Consider the following 16026-nt stretch of genomic DNA (forward strand, 5'->3'; position numbering starts at 1 on the left):
TGAAAGGTACATCATACATCGTTTTGGTTGACTCAGAAGAATGAAGCATTGCTTTGGCAACGAAGGCAAAACAAAAGGCACTCTAAGTGGTCTGGAAGTAACAAGTCAAGTGTGGAGGGATTCGTGCGTCACATTAGGCCATACAAGGGATCTTATAGTTCAACTTAGAGAAAAACACCAAACAAACAGGTAAGTGTGCGCACTGTGTTCCTGACAGAATTGATAAAGGAGAGCTAAAATCTGAATGCACGATTAGTTTCCTTGCAGGCAAAGTCAGGGGAAAACAGCATTCTGCAAGAAGCCCGGGGCTCACCTTGCCGTCTGAAATACACTGAGTGGCAGGCTTGTCGGGGATCAAGGCCAGACCCGCCTCTTGCAGCAGCTCCTGATCCTCCTCGGGGATTCCTGTGTCTTGCTGGATTCTGTCCTTTAAGCTCTGCAGGCTCTCGTCCTCTGTCACCGGGTAGGTGTGAATGGTGCCCGTGACCATGTTCAAGATATGAACCAGCTGCAACACAACCCAGATGTTACTGGAAAAAAACCCATCCCTAAACAGATGTCCATCTCTTTGCCTGGATCCCCTGCTACCCTCAAATTTCCCAGCCACACAAAGCAAGGGCCTAGCTTGAGGAAGGGGGTCCGAGTGCTGTGGTTTATACATTTCAGTCTATAATATTCCTGCTTGTCCACAGCTACAACCTTACAACCAACGATCATCAGCGCAGGGTCCTATCCTCTCACTTAGGCAGAGGTACACTCTCACAGCAACCTCAGTTTCCCCTCTGGTCAGGGGGCCCACGAACTGCTTCGTAATGAGCATTTCTTTCCCCTAAGAACTGCCGCATCCCACGGGGACCTGACCTGCGGCCTCAAGGCTCCACGCTCACCTTTAAGTTTAAGATGTCATCCAGGGCCTTGAAGCAGCCATTGGGCCCGTACACAGGATCGGTGCCCCTTTGTCGGGGGTGCCACATTAGCATCAGCTGCAGCCACTTCTCCAGCCGCTGTGCCAGGACGCTGAGAAGAGAGGAGCACAGTGCAGGAGGAGACACCTCCACTGCCAGCCTCAGGCTGCCTCATCGTGCAAAGCGCACACCTCACATGCATTGCTCCATTATACACACAGGTGGCAGCCAATAAATGATTATGGAAAATGAATTAAACTCAGAGAAAAAGTAACATTTCCAACTAAATTATCCAGATGCTCATCACCTCTCCTGATGTGCTAAAACACGCCCACAAATCAGGGATTTCTCAGCAGATGGGTCAGCAGACTGATCTCCAACTGGCTGTTGGAGAATGATCTGTGAAGCTTTTTAAATGCACTTTCCAGGCATGCCGACCTCCAGGTGATCCCCACACACAATCTAGACCCCATGCTGCTGGATTTATTTTGTTAATCACCCCATCAAAGGCAATAGGTGGGTTCACATGACAAAAGTCACACTCCGTCCCTTGGCACCGCACGCTCTGCAGCTAGCCTCCTGTAAGCACGTTCAGCTCACCTCTTAACATCATCCTCCACTACAGCCGCTCACAGAGGCCAACATGGCTACTCACTGCTCTGCAAAATGTGCCTCTGCTCCCCTCAGCCTTTCCCTTTTAACTTCCTTCCTCTTCATCTATCCATTTCCTACACATCTTTCCAGATCCTTCCACGATGTTCTAGCTCATCCAAAGTCATTCCACATAGCTCTAGTCCTACAATACCTCTACCCATCCTCTAAATACTCATGGTAATTATTATCCATGCTACTCAAGTGTGTGTGTGCCTTGTAGCACACACAAAAGCTGCCTTGTAACTTTCTTTTGTACTATTACCCAAGTCTATTATTACTTAACTGTTTATACTCTGGCTCTACGAGTAGATTGCAATGCTGTTAAAACTACAAAGGTTTATTTGTTGGCTTTGACACAGTATTAGGCTACCTGAGGAGTGCAAAGAGAAATAAAATATAATTCCCTACCCTTAAAAGGCTTACAGTTGAGTAGGAGATCATTTCTATGGAAAACCGAATGTAATACAAGGTAGAAGCTACTAAGGGTAATAAGAGGTACCGATAAATTGTTATTTGAATTTAGAAGAGAAAGGCTTTCCAGATGGGAGTAAGTGGTGGGAATCTGTTCTAAGTTTAAGATCAAGGTGGATTGTGTATGTCAAGTTCTTAGTCATAGGATGATAACCTGATAATCTATTTAAAAGCCTATGGATGACACAAAGGAAAGGCCACGTGAGGGACACATTGAGAAGGTGGCCATCTGCAAGCCAAGGCAAGAGAATTCAGGAGAAATCAAAGCTGCCAATGCCTTGATCTTGGACTTCTGATCTCCAGAAACATGAGAAAATAAATTTTTGTTATTAAAAAAAAGAAGCCTATGGATGTCACCTCAGACATCTATTTCGAAAAAAGAAACATATGTAGAAGAGAAATGCCACTGTGCCTTACCTGTTAAGATTATTGGGGTAGGGTAAAGAGCTTGAAAACTTTACTGCTCCATTCAAGTCTTCAAAAACGACAATATCCATTTCACTCTTCTGCCGGACTTTGGAATGCCTGCAATCATGTATTCTTGTTGATTACAGCCCTTAACGCTGCAACATATCACTTTACAGCTGTACAGGATACCCCCCACGTCACTATTTAATCTTTTGGGATAACAGTCAGTGCATTTCCACCCTGCTAGATGGCATCTTTGAGAGTTTAAAAAAGGACAGTCATGGCTGAATGAGTGAGGAGTCACTAACCATTCTGTGCCAAGTCCTGCAGACAGAATGGCTTGCTGAAACCTTATCTCATTCTTGTCTTATCCTTATTATTTTCTCTACCTTTCATTTTATCTAACTCAAAACTCTCATGTGTTGATGGAGGCTAAAAGTAGGACTTCCAAACCATGATTATGGCACACATGTCACATGTACAGGAAATTGCACAGCACATACACACACACATACACTTTCCTCTAAATGTATGTTGCTAAATATTATTTCTAAGGGTAAGTGAACTTTTACATTTCCCAACTTAGAGAACTTGTTGATGCATCTGAAGTAGTTTTTAAAGGAAAAAAGATGTTTAAACCCAACTGGTTTCAAATCTTCTCAGTGACAAGGGTGATCATTTGAATAATGCTTTCTAGATAACCAAGTCCTCTGACACTGAACATGTACCCCTTTGCCATGACAACCCCATATGCGGCAGACACTGTTTTTAGACCCCCATTCAATGGAAAGGAAATGAAGATCAGGTAATTTGCCCAAGGTCACACAACTAGAGAGTGGTAGACAGGGATGCACATCCAAAGTCTGGTGCTCTTTCGACTCTGTCTGAATGTCCAAATACTTCCTTTGCAAAAAACACCTAAGAAATTCAAATAAAAAGTGTTCACCTGTGCAACTCTCATTGGTAAGGGAATCACATGGGAAACTCAGAAGAGCTGGCGTGTGGGAGAGGCTGGTGGGTCACAGCTCTGTCTGAGGCTGTGCCTGTAAGTCACCATCACCAACACTGTCATTACATACAGAGGGGATGGTCCTCTAACAGAACACTGAGCCTGTCAATGTGAAATTATAAAAATGAAAGGACATAGTAAGTAAAATGCTTATTGCTTACGTCCTAGATTGCAAAATAGAATTCTAAAGCTGAAATTGCATTTGTCCTGAAATTACTATCTACCTGCTGTCTGAGATGAGAGTGAAAATTTTAAAAGCTGTCTAAGCCTTACAAAGCAGATGAAACAGGCACTTCTCACACATGAGTGCACTCAATAGCTCCTTACATGGCACCAGAGAAGTCCTTTTGACAGTGGTCACCTGGCCTTCCAGCACCAGAGGGCAGTTCTAGGATGCTGGTTCTGTAGACAACAGACTTCTATGAACACGCCAAACCATTAGGAATATATTTTCAAATGGCACTTGTTCTTCCAGTTCTAATGGATTTTAACTCATCTTGTTACAAATAATGGAAAAACTCAACATCTGAACTGAAGAAATGCAGTTATTTCCTTGGTTAGTTAAAAACACTATAGCTGCACAGATATGTAAAATTATTTTTATGATGGTTACATTATGAGATGTGACTATAAATTAATGAGTGAATTCCCCCAAATTTAGAATCTGTAAAGGTTTAAAAACAGTCACCACAGGAGGGCATACTTTGCCATTCTACCTGACTCCTCAAGGGCAGGGACCTGTCTCATTTCATCTTTGCTTTTCTAACATCTGGTAGATAAACGTTGACTGAACTGAACACATCACATAAAACTACTCTTCTACCAGATTTCAAAAGCTACATCTTATTCTTATCAATAAAGAGTCTCATGATTTAAATACCTATTTTTGAAAAAGTTCATTGTTTTCACTACTTCTAGAAAGATACTTAGAAAAGTGACAACAGTCAGTGTTGGCAATAGTGTGGTGAAAGGCACAGCTCTGTATGTTCCTGGTGGAAATGTTATTTATACAACCTTTCTGTTGAGCACTTTGTTAATACACATCAACAACCTTTAAAATATGCATAATCTTTAATCTGTTCATTCCACTTCTAGGAATTTATCCTAGGGAAAAATAATTGTGGATATACAAGGTTTTTCCTACAAGGATGTTATTCTTGGTGTTATTTTAGTAAGTAAAAATTATAAACTACCCATACTTCCAACAATGGGAGATAAGTTGCATAAACTATAGTACGGCCACTCAGTAGAATACCAAACAAATAATACAGTATAAAATAAATCATTTTCAATAGTAAGTATAAAAAGCGGGTTATATGAGAGTATGTAATTTGTGTGTATGTGTGTGTGTGTGCATGTGTCTGTGTGTGTGTTTTTAAGTATAACACACACATTGAAGAGCCTGGAGATACACAAAAATGGTCATGGTGATTGTTTCCAGGGGTATGTGAAGGAAATTCTCACAGTGTAAAAATGCTTTAAGAGCACATACAGAACAGAGTTCATATTATACTACCATTGATGTAAAAAAGAGGAAAAGACACATAAATGAACAAACAAACCAATACATGCCAATGTGCTTGGATATGTACAAAACATCCTTTAGTTATAAAAATAATGTGTTGTGCATTTTATATGTATAAAGTTAATCACTGAAGTTAATTACTGAAAGAAGCACACCAAAAACCAATGCAATCGAATGTCTGTGGGAAAGAAAACTAGGTGGGTTTGTCACTCTGTATACTCTGTTATACTTTTTGAAGTTTGAACTATATGAACTAATTACTGCCCCCAAAAAATAAAAACTGAAAAAAAATTTGAAAAGTAATGTCGTTTAAATTACTGGGTGGCCTCTCAAGAAACAACTCTGAATGAAACCTAACTAATTTAGGGGAATGTTAATTTTTAAATTATACATTTCAATAATTAACTTTTTAGTAATTACTTTCAGTAATTAACTTCAGTGATTAACTTTTATACATATAAAATGCACAACACATTATTTTTATAATTAAAAAAGTTAAAGAATATAATTTTTTAAAACTTAATTGTATACTTTGGTTTTTTATTAGAAAATCTTTTTTTGTAACTTATTTGGTTCACATTTTAAGCCATCTTCTTATGCTTTTGAAACAAAAATTTATATTCAGGTATAGACAACAATAGATTTTCATGTAAATATTTCTCATTTGTCATGTGTATATATCTTTAACTTATTTACTAAAACACAAGTATTTTCAGTGTAAGTGCACAAATATACACAACAGCCTGTGTGAATGGACTGACTTATTGCTACTGAATATAGGGCTATTTGTGTCATTTATATAGTATTATATTCAAAGATGTTAATACCTGACAACTGCTCTACTTTTCTAGGTTTTTGGAGCTTGGACTGCCCACACGCAGGGTCCCAACAGGACTTTCTTTTTGGAACACAGACCTCAGATGCGTCAGGCCTAGCCTGGGAGTGCTCAGTGAGATGCGAACAGGTAAACTGACATGACAAAGACAGAAGGACACACTTCTTCCTTCAGGAGACCCTCCCGGCCCTGCCCCAGGGCCATGTCCTCTCACTCACCATTGCACAGGCTGCCAGTTGGGAAGGAAAGGACGGAAGCCCGTGATGCACTCGAAAGCCAAGGTGCCAAAGCTCCAGTAGTCGACGGTCACTGTGTACTTCTGCTGCTCCAGCAGTTCCGGGGCCTGAAACGATGCATGGTGGGGACACGCCTGAGCTTCTCCCTCTTCTGAGGAGCCACCACAGGAAGGGGAACCAGCCCTTCTAATCATGCCCCACACTCTCCTGGCTCCATCCAGGGGGCACTGACACATCCACTCAAGGGTGAGGAGGTGACCACATTTAGGTGGTGGTATCTAGGATTTTTCTGTACCCCGTTCACTCATGATGCTGACACAAGGGCCACTAGTGGTACTTTTAGGTAGACCAGAATACATCACATACCCTTCTCTTGGGCTCTGTGTACAGATGGGAAGACAGGCTACATACAACAAAGGACAATGATACTGGGCTGTACACACCAAATGCATCGTACATACATTAAATGCTGACCAAGTCTCCTAAACTGATGTGGTTTATGACATGTGGGCATACAATGGGATGGAATATATACAATCCGGAGGAAAAAAGCCAGATGCGTGACTGCTGCCCAAGCAGGGAGAGCTGGGTGACCAAGGAAAGCTTCGAAGAACAGGTGGGACAAGAGCCAAGCTCCGAAGAAGGCTCCTCACGTGAGTGTCTGCGAGGAGACACTCATTCCAGAAAGGACCATCACAAGCAAAGGCTGTGTGCTATCTGGCTGGAATTGTGACGCCTGTGGAAGGGCCAAGCAGTCCAAACTAAGAGGAAAAACTGGGATGGTCAGGTCACTCTTTGTGTCTGGTTATGGACAGAGGTTTAGCTTCTGTACGTGAACGATGTGACTGAGCATGCTGGTCAGAGCATGGAGTCACCATTTAACTGCTGCTGAGTTGATGAGCATCCCAGGAGCCACTCCTGGGCCTACGTGCTCACATTCCACAGACACAGGCACCTGAATCACAGCCCTCCATGAGTCACAACTCTGCAACCTCCAACCCACACAGCAGGTGATAAATCGGTGGAGCCCATTACCTTAGTTGGTGGGATAAGTAGTAAGTATAAATGCACTCAGAAAAACTTCAAAGAATTTCTTTTCCTTTTTATTTAAGAACTAGATAGGGCATTTTAGCTCATCTAGCTTAGTAGCTTTCAACTGTTTTTCTTTTTTAAACTGCAGACTCCTTTATTCAATCAACATTTTCCTGGCTGTTATCCACAAGCAATCTACAGTAGTACCCTGGTTTTCGAACGTCTCCATTGACGAACATTTCGGTTTACGAAAGCCATAAACCCGGAAGTAAATGCTTCGGTTTTCGAACACGCCTCTGAAGTCGAACAGGTCACACGGCTTCTGCTGAGTGCAAGATCCTGAGGCCTCGCTGTCGGCTGTTTTCAAACATTTCAGAACTCGAACAGTCTTCCGGAACGGATTACGTTCGAAAACCAAGGTACCACTGTATTACCCAGTCTTGCTGAGTCTCTTGCTAAGCATTTCTTGCATCAATCTCTATGTCTGCCGCCAGCTCTGGACTGCGTATCACAACAGCCTCCTTACTACTTGCCCAGATTTACTTCTGTTCAGTGAAATTCATTTTCCCCATTGTTTCAAAAGTGGTCTTTTTAGAAGGTAAACCTGATACCGCCCCAACTTAAAATCCTTCAATGTCTCTCCAGAGGTTTTAGGATAAAGTCCAAAATCTTTATCCCAGCTAAAAAAGCCCTGAATTATCTCTCCCCTACCTCTCTCTCCAGCTTCAACTCAAGATACTCTCTTCCTTCTTCTTTAGGTGCCAGCCACACTGTCTGGTCTCCTAATGTACTATCTTCTCTTTGCCTGGAATTTCCTCTCACTCCCCCCACCTCCAGCCCCTTTTCACCTATTCTTCCTTCAGGTCCTCCTAATATATACTCTCTTAACACCCTGCACTTCCGCTTGGCAGCACTTTCAGAAACTGACTATAATGTCTCAGTTATTGGTGTACGTACCCGTGTAACACCTGCTTTCGTGCTAAACTCTAAGCTCCTAAAGGCCAGGGACATGCTTGTCTTTTTTCCCATTGCATCGCCAGCTCCTAGCACAGTGCCTGGCACACAGACTATACTCAGTGAGTATTTCTCGAATGAATGAGTGACTCACATAGAACCCCAATATTCAGACCAAGTAACATAAAGAAAGGGTGGGAGCTCAGACCTCTCATCTCGTACTCAATGGCCCCTGAGACACATGGAAACTGGCCTCTACAGACCAGCATGAATCTAGTTTAAAGTCTGTTTTCAGATGAAACACTGAAGCGCAGAGGTTATGGGATCTAGACAAGGGCACACTAGCAGAGCTCTTTTGACATCAGAGATGGCCGTATCTTTCCACAGGGACTCTGTGTTGACTTGAACTGATAATTATGGCTCTCACCTCATGCGACAATTCTTACGCATCTAGGAACCATCCAAAGAAATGACAAGACTTAGACGCGAGAAGGCAAATACAGTATAGAGAAGAGCCCATGAATGTTGCCACCAGAGACTCACCAGCAAATTTGTAAACCCCATTTCTTACCAGGTACTGCAGGGTCCCCACAAAGGAAGTACAGAGACTGCCCTGATCCAGTTCCTTGGCATATCCTAGGTCAATAATTTTGTGTATTAACTGGAAAAAAAAAGGAGAAACCTGAGAGTTATGAGAATACACTATCCTCCTATAAAAATTCTGATTGTTTGCTGACAGAGCAGAGAATATTTCTGAAATCCTAAGTTCCTCAGAACCACCAAATACACAGAATGCCCTGAATGTCATAGACAGAGGACAAAAGGAAACATACGCTGTGAAAATGTTGGAAAAAGGCATATGTTCTCCCATGCTCTGTGACCAGTCACCAGAGGGAGACTAACATTAAAGCACCAGCCCTCAGGATCGTTAACCCTGGACTTTATGATGTGAGAGACCAGGCCAGTCCCTTGTCAGTAAGTACCTTTCATTCTTAACTCTTAGAAGCAATGGTGAGAACGTGTGAACGGGAACAAAGGTGAGCTCTGTGGTGGTCCTGGGCCAGCCGAGAATGCTGACAGAAGCAGTCTCGGACAGACTCAGTGACCCATGAGTTGAGTTACTACACTCCGCTCAGCTGAGCCCTGGCTTATCACCCCAGCTGAAAAAACAAGGCTGTGAAAGAACACAACGCCAAGCCCCATGGGGAGGTTACCGCCACACCTGTGTAGGAGAGCCACTGAAAAGGGTCACTGAGAGCTCTGGGGAAACTGCAGGCTGGGCCAGGCTCCATGCACAGGTGCCAGCGCCAAACACCTCTTCTCAGCCATATCTAGAACAAACTTAGCACTCGTTTCCCTGTTAGCATCAAAAGTGGACGCTCTCAAACAAAGGAAAACAAAAAGTCTATTTCCAAGAAGTGCTAGTCCCAAAGGTTGGTGGGGGGCGGGGGGGTGGGGGGGGGAAGGTGGGAAGACAAACATTATTTTCCTTATCAGATTCCTGCATCTTGGGCAATTAACAATGTGATTCATTCAAACTTGCCTCAATCTCCAAGCAAGAACTTTCTGCTGGATTTTGTTTGAAATAAAAAAAACATTCCCAGAGAATCAAAGCAAATACAAACGCAAGCAAACTGCAAATATAAACAAACATGCAGAGCTAGTTCCTTATCCACCAGAGCAGCTTCCCTGAGGCAATCCCAGGACTTTCCAAGTCCCAGGGGGTCACTCACTCTTTGCTCTCCTTGCTGCAGAACGATGTTTTCTGGCTTTAGATCCCGATGGATGATTCTGTTTTCATGGAGGTATCTAAGTGCAGAGGCTGAGGGTGGAAAGGGGAGCGAGTTTTCATTATGCCCAAACAATGCTTTTCATTTCAAAATCGCCTCTGCTGTGAAAGATGAATGTTGTGTGTCCCCGAGACATACTCTGACTTTCAGCACAGCCTTATGGTGGAGGGACAAGGCCTGAGCAAATAGGGGAAGGGGATCTGACTGTGCGAGAACTTGGATCACCATGAGAATCAGGCTTTTTCATGCAAAGAACTTGTAGCCTGGAATCTATGAGGTCACCAACCACAGTCTAAAGCAGTTGTCCTCATGTGGCATTGTCTGGACCAGCAGCATCCAAACTTGTGAGAAATGCCATGTTCTCGGGTCCCAGCCCAGACCTGCTGTATCAGAAACGTCAGGGGTGACCCTGCAGTTTGTATTTTAACAAGCTCTCCAGGTCATGCTGATGCTGATCAAGTTTGAGAAGAGAAACTTCTCCAGTGTAGAGGTTTAAAAATCTGAATTCTACAGATGGGTAAGAGAGAAGGGCCCTCTGTGCAAAGAGCACTTTGGTTATCTGGTCTAGAGTCCAATTACATAAGAACTCGCCTCAGGGAAGAAGTGGGAAGGGGAGGCCGGATGGCTCAGTTGGTTAGAGCACAAGCTCTGAACAACGGGGTTGCCGGTTCGATTCCCACATCGGATGGTGGGCTGCGCCCCCTGCAACTAAAGATTGAAAACGGCCAACTGGACTTGGAGCTGAGCTGTGCCCTCCACAACTAGATTAAAGGACAACAACTTGGAGCTGAAGGGCCCTGGAGAAACACACTATTACTCAATATTCCCCAATAAAAAAAAAAAGTGGGGAGAATTAAAGAAGAGAATCGGAGCCCACTGAACACACCTGACAGTTCAGCATGTATTTATCATGTGCTAAATCTCTGCTCGGTTCTGTGAGGGGCATAAAATAAGCAACATGATCCCTAACTATAAAGAGCTCAGAATCTAGATGGGAAGGAAGGAGTCTGCACAAGACTGGCTTTGAAGTCATTTGATACCCACAACTTCTGCTGTGAAGAGGAAATATGATGACGTTACACAGGAGGGTCATGCCACAGAGCAACAGGGGTGAGAGTGGGGGTGGCGGTTGGGGTGGGGATCCATCTACAGCTGACTCTAAGCAGGATGTGATTTTTTCTTGTAAGAGAGGTTTGATGACTTTAACAGAAGTCCTAGCTAACTGTATTACAAAAAAAAGAAATACAGAATAAAATTATCTTTATTTGAAGATAAAATTATCTTTATTTGGAGATGACTATATACCCAGAAAACTCAACATTCTAAAACCTGGAAAGAACTTAGTAAGTTATTTAGAACTAAAACAAGGATATACAAACCAAAAGCTTTTCTCTATGTCAGCTATAAAGATCCCATTCACATCAGCAACAAAAACTCTAAAATACGAAGGGATAAATTTAGCAAAAAAAAAAAAATAGTGGTAGGTGAAGAAAACTATATGGCATAAAGAAAAGCGATAAAAATAACACAGAAGGTTCTCAAAGTTTTTGGCAAAAGATACTATTTACAAAGTCAAAAGACAAAAGGGCTGAGAAAAAAATATCTGCAACACATATGCCAAAGAGTAAATATACCTAATAGACAAAAAAGCTCTTATAAATCAATAAGAAAGCAACCTGGGAGAAAAAGGGCAATTTACAGAAGAAATGCAAATGGCAAACAATTCTGCAGAAAGCTGCTCAAGGTCACAAGTAGTCATAAAAGTGCAACTCAAAGCACAGTGAAATACCTTTTTTCACTTCTTCAACCGGCAAGAATTTTAGATGGGAAATAAAAAGCCCTTCCCTACATGACTGGAAGGAGTAAAAATTGCTGTGCCTTTTTGGGAAAGAAATACGGCAATAATCTATTAAGTTTTAAAACATACATATTGCTTGACCCATTATTTCCACCTCTGGTAGTCTAGTTTGTAAAATCAAAAGCATCAAAACATACAAATAAGGATGCTTATGGCATAGCTTTGAGTGAAATAGCCAGAAACAAACTGAGAGTCATCAAGCAGGGAATGGTTGAACAAATTATGGTAGATTCACATCATAACAGGCAACTGTTTTAAAATCGTTTAGCTTTATAGATAATATCACCCAGATATAGATAATATGCCTCAGAGAGACGTCAATGACGCACTGCCAAGTTAATGGCGTGATCTGGTTTTTGTTATTAAAAAAATGGTTGAAAGCAAATGCAATAACAACACTAAGAGAAGTTTAATAATGGTAGATAAACTCATCAAGCCAGACTTAGAATGTGGGCAAGCCAGGAAGGTGCGCAGCCCCCTGACCAGGGCAGCCGTTCCTGCCTGCTCTGCAGAGCAGAAGAACAAAGGCCTTCCACAGGAATCAAGTGATCACACACGCTAAACGAAGACTTTCATGCTGAACGTTTCCTGAAAACACATATGAAAGTCAAACTGAGACAGCTAAACAACTAACATCTGATGAGGGCAGTTCCGGCTCAGAACATTACATTATATGACAAAGCCTCTAATTACATCTGCCCTTTGAAACCCAGCCTTTGACCATATGGGTACAACATTTTATACTTGTTCCTTATTTTTCATTTCTTTCATAACTGAATACAGTAGACTGGCTTAGGTCCACTGACTGTCCAAATGGTGTGGAAGACTTGCTGCTTTCAATGCCTAAAAAATTCCACTCCATCTTATTCTCCACTGCACTAACTTTTAAAGACCAATCCTTCTTACCAGCACTTTCAATTTTTGTTTTACTCATTTTTACCAAAGAATCAAAGTATAACAAAACACTGAAATAACTGCCCAAACACAACCTTGCACATAGCGATGGTACGTACTGCTGTTGAACCTGAACTAGTAGCTGCCAGGGAAGGTGCACAACCATGCAGTAACTCGGAAGGTTTATTGACTGACTCACAAAGAGCCTGTCTGGATCTATGACAAGAATGTCAGGGTATAATACATAAAAGTGTGGGTTAGTCTGTTCAGAAGCAGAATGTATGAAAGTGGAGGCTCACTGCATTTTGAGCGAGCATACACGCCCAGCCCGAGACAAGGCCTCTGAAGCTAGACGTGAACATCTCCATGCAAATCCCTTGGAGCAAGAGCAGGCGAGATGCCCCAAGCAGCCCCTCAGTGAGGAAGAAGAGTGCTCAGCTTAGACTGAAGCACTATTCCCTTCGTCATGCTGAGTAAGAGTTGTCACCAACTCTTTAGTGAGATGGGAGAGCAATTTAGTAACTAATCCACTAATTACTACTAATAGTTGTCTATTTTTATGCTTTAGCAACTATATACAACAAACTTTTAATCCTCATTTTGGGGCAGTCATTTATTCTCAAATACTCTTGTCAACTTAATAAAGTCTGAAATTAAAGAATCTTACATGTATTATGTACAGTTTCTTGGACTGAGTGGAACAGTCAAAACTCTCTGATAGGTAAGACTTCTTAAATAGCTCTCCTTACAGAATTAGAATTTTAAAACCTTACTTCGGTCTGACTCGGCTACATTTTACAAAATGGTACCTGAAAAGCATCATGAAATGAATCAAAATTATCTCAAGCTAAGAGAACCTAATTTGATTTAAACTGGATGGAAAATGAGAATTTGAGATTAAGAAAAACTTTTGCATCTGAACATTTATAAAAAATCTAAAGCCCCAGCAATAGTGATAATACACATGTATAAAAAAAACCCGCACACACCACAAAGCATAAAGCCTGAAGGTTAATTTCTCACACTCCAATTACAGAAAAGTATTTTAAGAAGCACCTACTCTGTGTGAGCCTTTAAACGACACAGTGGCACGCCCTGGGGCAGATACCGCACAGAGAGGCCCAGGTTAAGGACCTGCCACAGGAAAAAGACAGCCTCCTATTACCCTGGTCAGGAACAGCAGCCAGGCACCAAGCCCAGCTTTCCCGGGGCTCATGAGGCAGACACAAATACATAACTGAAGAATGCGACACTCCTGGAGTTCTTACCGATGAACCAGAATCCCAAATCACAGCTCCTGTATATTTTTTCATATCAAAAACTACAAATTAGGAAGCAGATAGGACCAGCTAGACTTCCTTGTAAAAAAGCAGTTTAATAAGGGTTATATCCATGAATTGCTACTTATTATACTCCAAATTCAAAGAGATTGCTAAACTCCCATAACAACATTTTTATTTTGAGATACATTCCATAAAGAAGAAATGGAAAGATAAATGGACCAAAAAGCTGACACAGAGATTAGAAGAGAAAGAAAAGACAGTTACCAACTGGTAATTTAAGTCACCAATGAGTAAGAAGGGCAACAGGATGTTTGGTCATTCAATAAAAATTGATTGTGTGCCTACTATGTGCCAGTCATTTTGGTGTCACTGGGCTTTCCAAAGAAAACAGATTGAAAGGTCAAGTGTGGACATGTGGAGAGAGATTTAGTCCAGCTTAAGGTTTCTCGGCTGAAATAGTCCCTATGACTAACCAGCAAGGTAGTAAGGCAGTCACACCACGTGCTAAGAATGCCAAGTGCAAAATCAATCTCTCATTCATTTCATTAGCACTTATAAAGTGTCTTCTATTTGCTAGGTATTGTGGAAAATGTGCCAGGGAACTAAAGCGTTTTCTTCACGTACCACACAAAATCTGGTCAATGGGCCCCAAGCCCAGAAATCAGTCCTCATTGTCAGGCTCAGGCAGAGAGACCGTGTCACAAGAGCAGAGATGCCAAGTACCCAGTGAGTGGAGGAGGCCACGAGGGGTAAAGAACCCCATGAGAGGGAGAACCACAGCGAGTGACGGGTCAGGGCAGACCTCATGGAGGGGACAAGTCTAAAGCTATGTAAGCCCCCAAAATAAGAAGGCTTAGGGTTTTGGGGGAGGTGCAGGAGCAGCATTTCAAAAGGAGGAGCATATGCAAAGGCTAGCAGGAAGGTATAAAAGTGTACATGCGAAGTTGGCTACAGTGGATCAGGAGAAATGCAAGGTTCTGAAGAGGTTCGGCCTGGATCTAATGATGGATTATGGATTATGATGAAAGCGTCCTTTCCAATGAAAGACAAATTAGTAAAATGGGGATAAGAAGGTGAGGTATGACGTTATTACAGTAATTTGCTATGACACTGAATTAGTGGAGATAGTGGGAACAGAAAGGGAAAATGGGATATACAACACGAAGGAAAGCTGGAAGAATCTGAAGACGTTTTAAATGGGAGGGTGTGGAGCAGGAAGAGGGGCAGATTTTTAAGAAATGAGATTCCAAACTGAGGTCATGTCCGGGTAACTGGCAGAAAGATGGGGCTTGTGACATAAGAAAGAGGATATCAGGAAGATTTAAAGAAGCAGTCTTTAAATTTGGCAGCAGGATTTCAATTTGGAAGTGACTTTGGGAGAAATATTATATGGATGTGGATATGGAGTTGAGGATGGAGATGAGGGCTGAATATACAGGTTTTAGAGATACAGCTGATAGAGACGTCATGAGAATGGCCTGGCAGACAGAAGATTGGAAAGCAGTGGGTGGTCAGTCCAGGTGCAGAGAGGGATGACTAGGATGGAACAGGAATAAAAAGAATGCATCAAGCAAAGTTCTGGGCAACAAGATGATGCATTAAAGGAGAGGCGAGAGAAACTGTGGAAAGCAGTCAGGACGGGACAGTGGAGTGGACATCAGAGACATCCTGGGGCAACCATTCTGAAAGTCGGCTACCTGATAATGACAATGCAATATTCAGAGTCAGAAGGGACCTTCTCTAAGGTCACTTAGCCCAAATCCCTCATTTTAAAGTTGAGGACACATAGGCTCAGAAAGTTACCAGTTTTCTGTAAAGAAGAAACAAAAAGATACATGGACCAAAAAGGTCCTTGCCCAGGGTGACAGAGCTGGGAAAAGAGGAGCCAGGACTGAAAGCCAGTTGTTGTCTCTTTCATTATTATTATATTCATTAATCAGGTTTATGCTTTCCAACATAATTTATATACCAATGATCCGAATTTCTGAGATCAGGCAATTCTCTTTTGTTATAAACCCACAATTAGATAAACACTAAATAGAGAGCCCAATTTTCTGATTCCTAGAACGGAGGTCTCTTCCCGAAAGCCCTGTGATCTCTTTGAAACCCTCTCTGCTCTATCCGGGGACAGCATGGGCAGTCACCACAGTAAACTGGCCACCTGGACAATCA

General features: G+C 42.2%; 1 protein-coding gene across 2 annotated transcripts in view; it reads right to left on the reverse strand.

The window, feature by feature from the left end:
- The window catches only part of IKBKB (inhibitor of nuclear factor kappa B kinase subunit beta), a 48287-nt gene that overhangs the window by 13703 nt on the left and 18558 nt on the right, over positions 1-16026 (reverse strand). For both annotated transcript variants that reach the window (XM_019742104.2, XM_019742103.2), the window contains exons 6-11: positions 9763-9851; positions 8601-8690; positions 6026-6150; positions 2448-2555; positions 888-1017; positions 314-508 (exon numbers count right to left, since the gene is read on the reverse strand). In XM_019742104.2, coding sequence (XP_019597663.2) covers positions 314-508; positions 888-1017; positions 2448-2555; positions 6026-6150; positions 8601-8690; positions 9763-9851 — 737 coding nt within the window. The remainder of the gene's footprint in view (positions 1-313; positions 509-887; positions 1018-2447; positions 2556-6025; positions 6151-8600; positions 8691-9762; positions 9852-16026) is intronic.

This window comes from Rhinolophus sinicus, linkage group LG04, assembly GCF_036562045.2.
Source record: "Rhinolophus sinicus isolate RSC01 linkage group LG04, ASM3656204v1, whole genome shotgun sequence".
NCBI classification, from domain to species: Eukaryota; Metazoa; Chordata; class Mammalia; order Chiroptera; family Rhinolophidae; genus Rhinolophus; species Rhinolophus sinicus.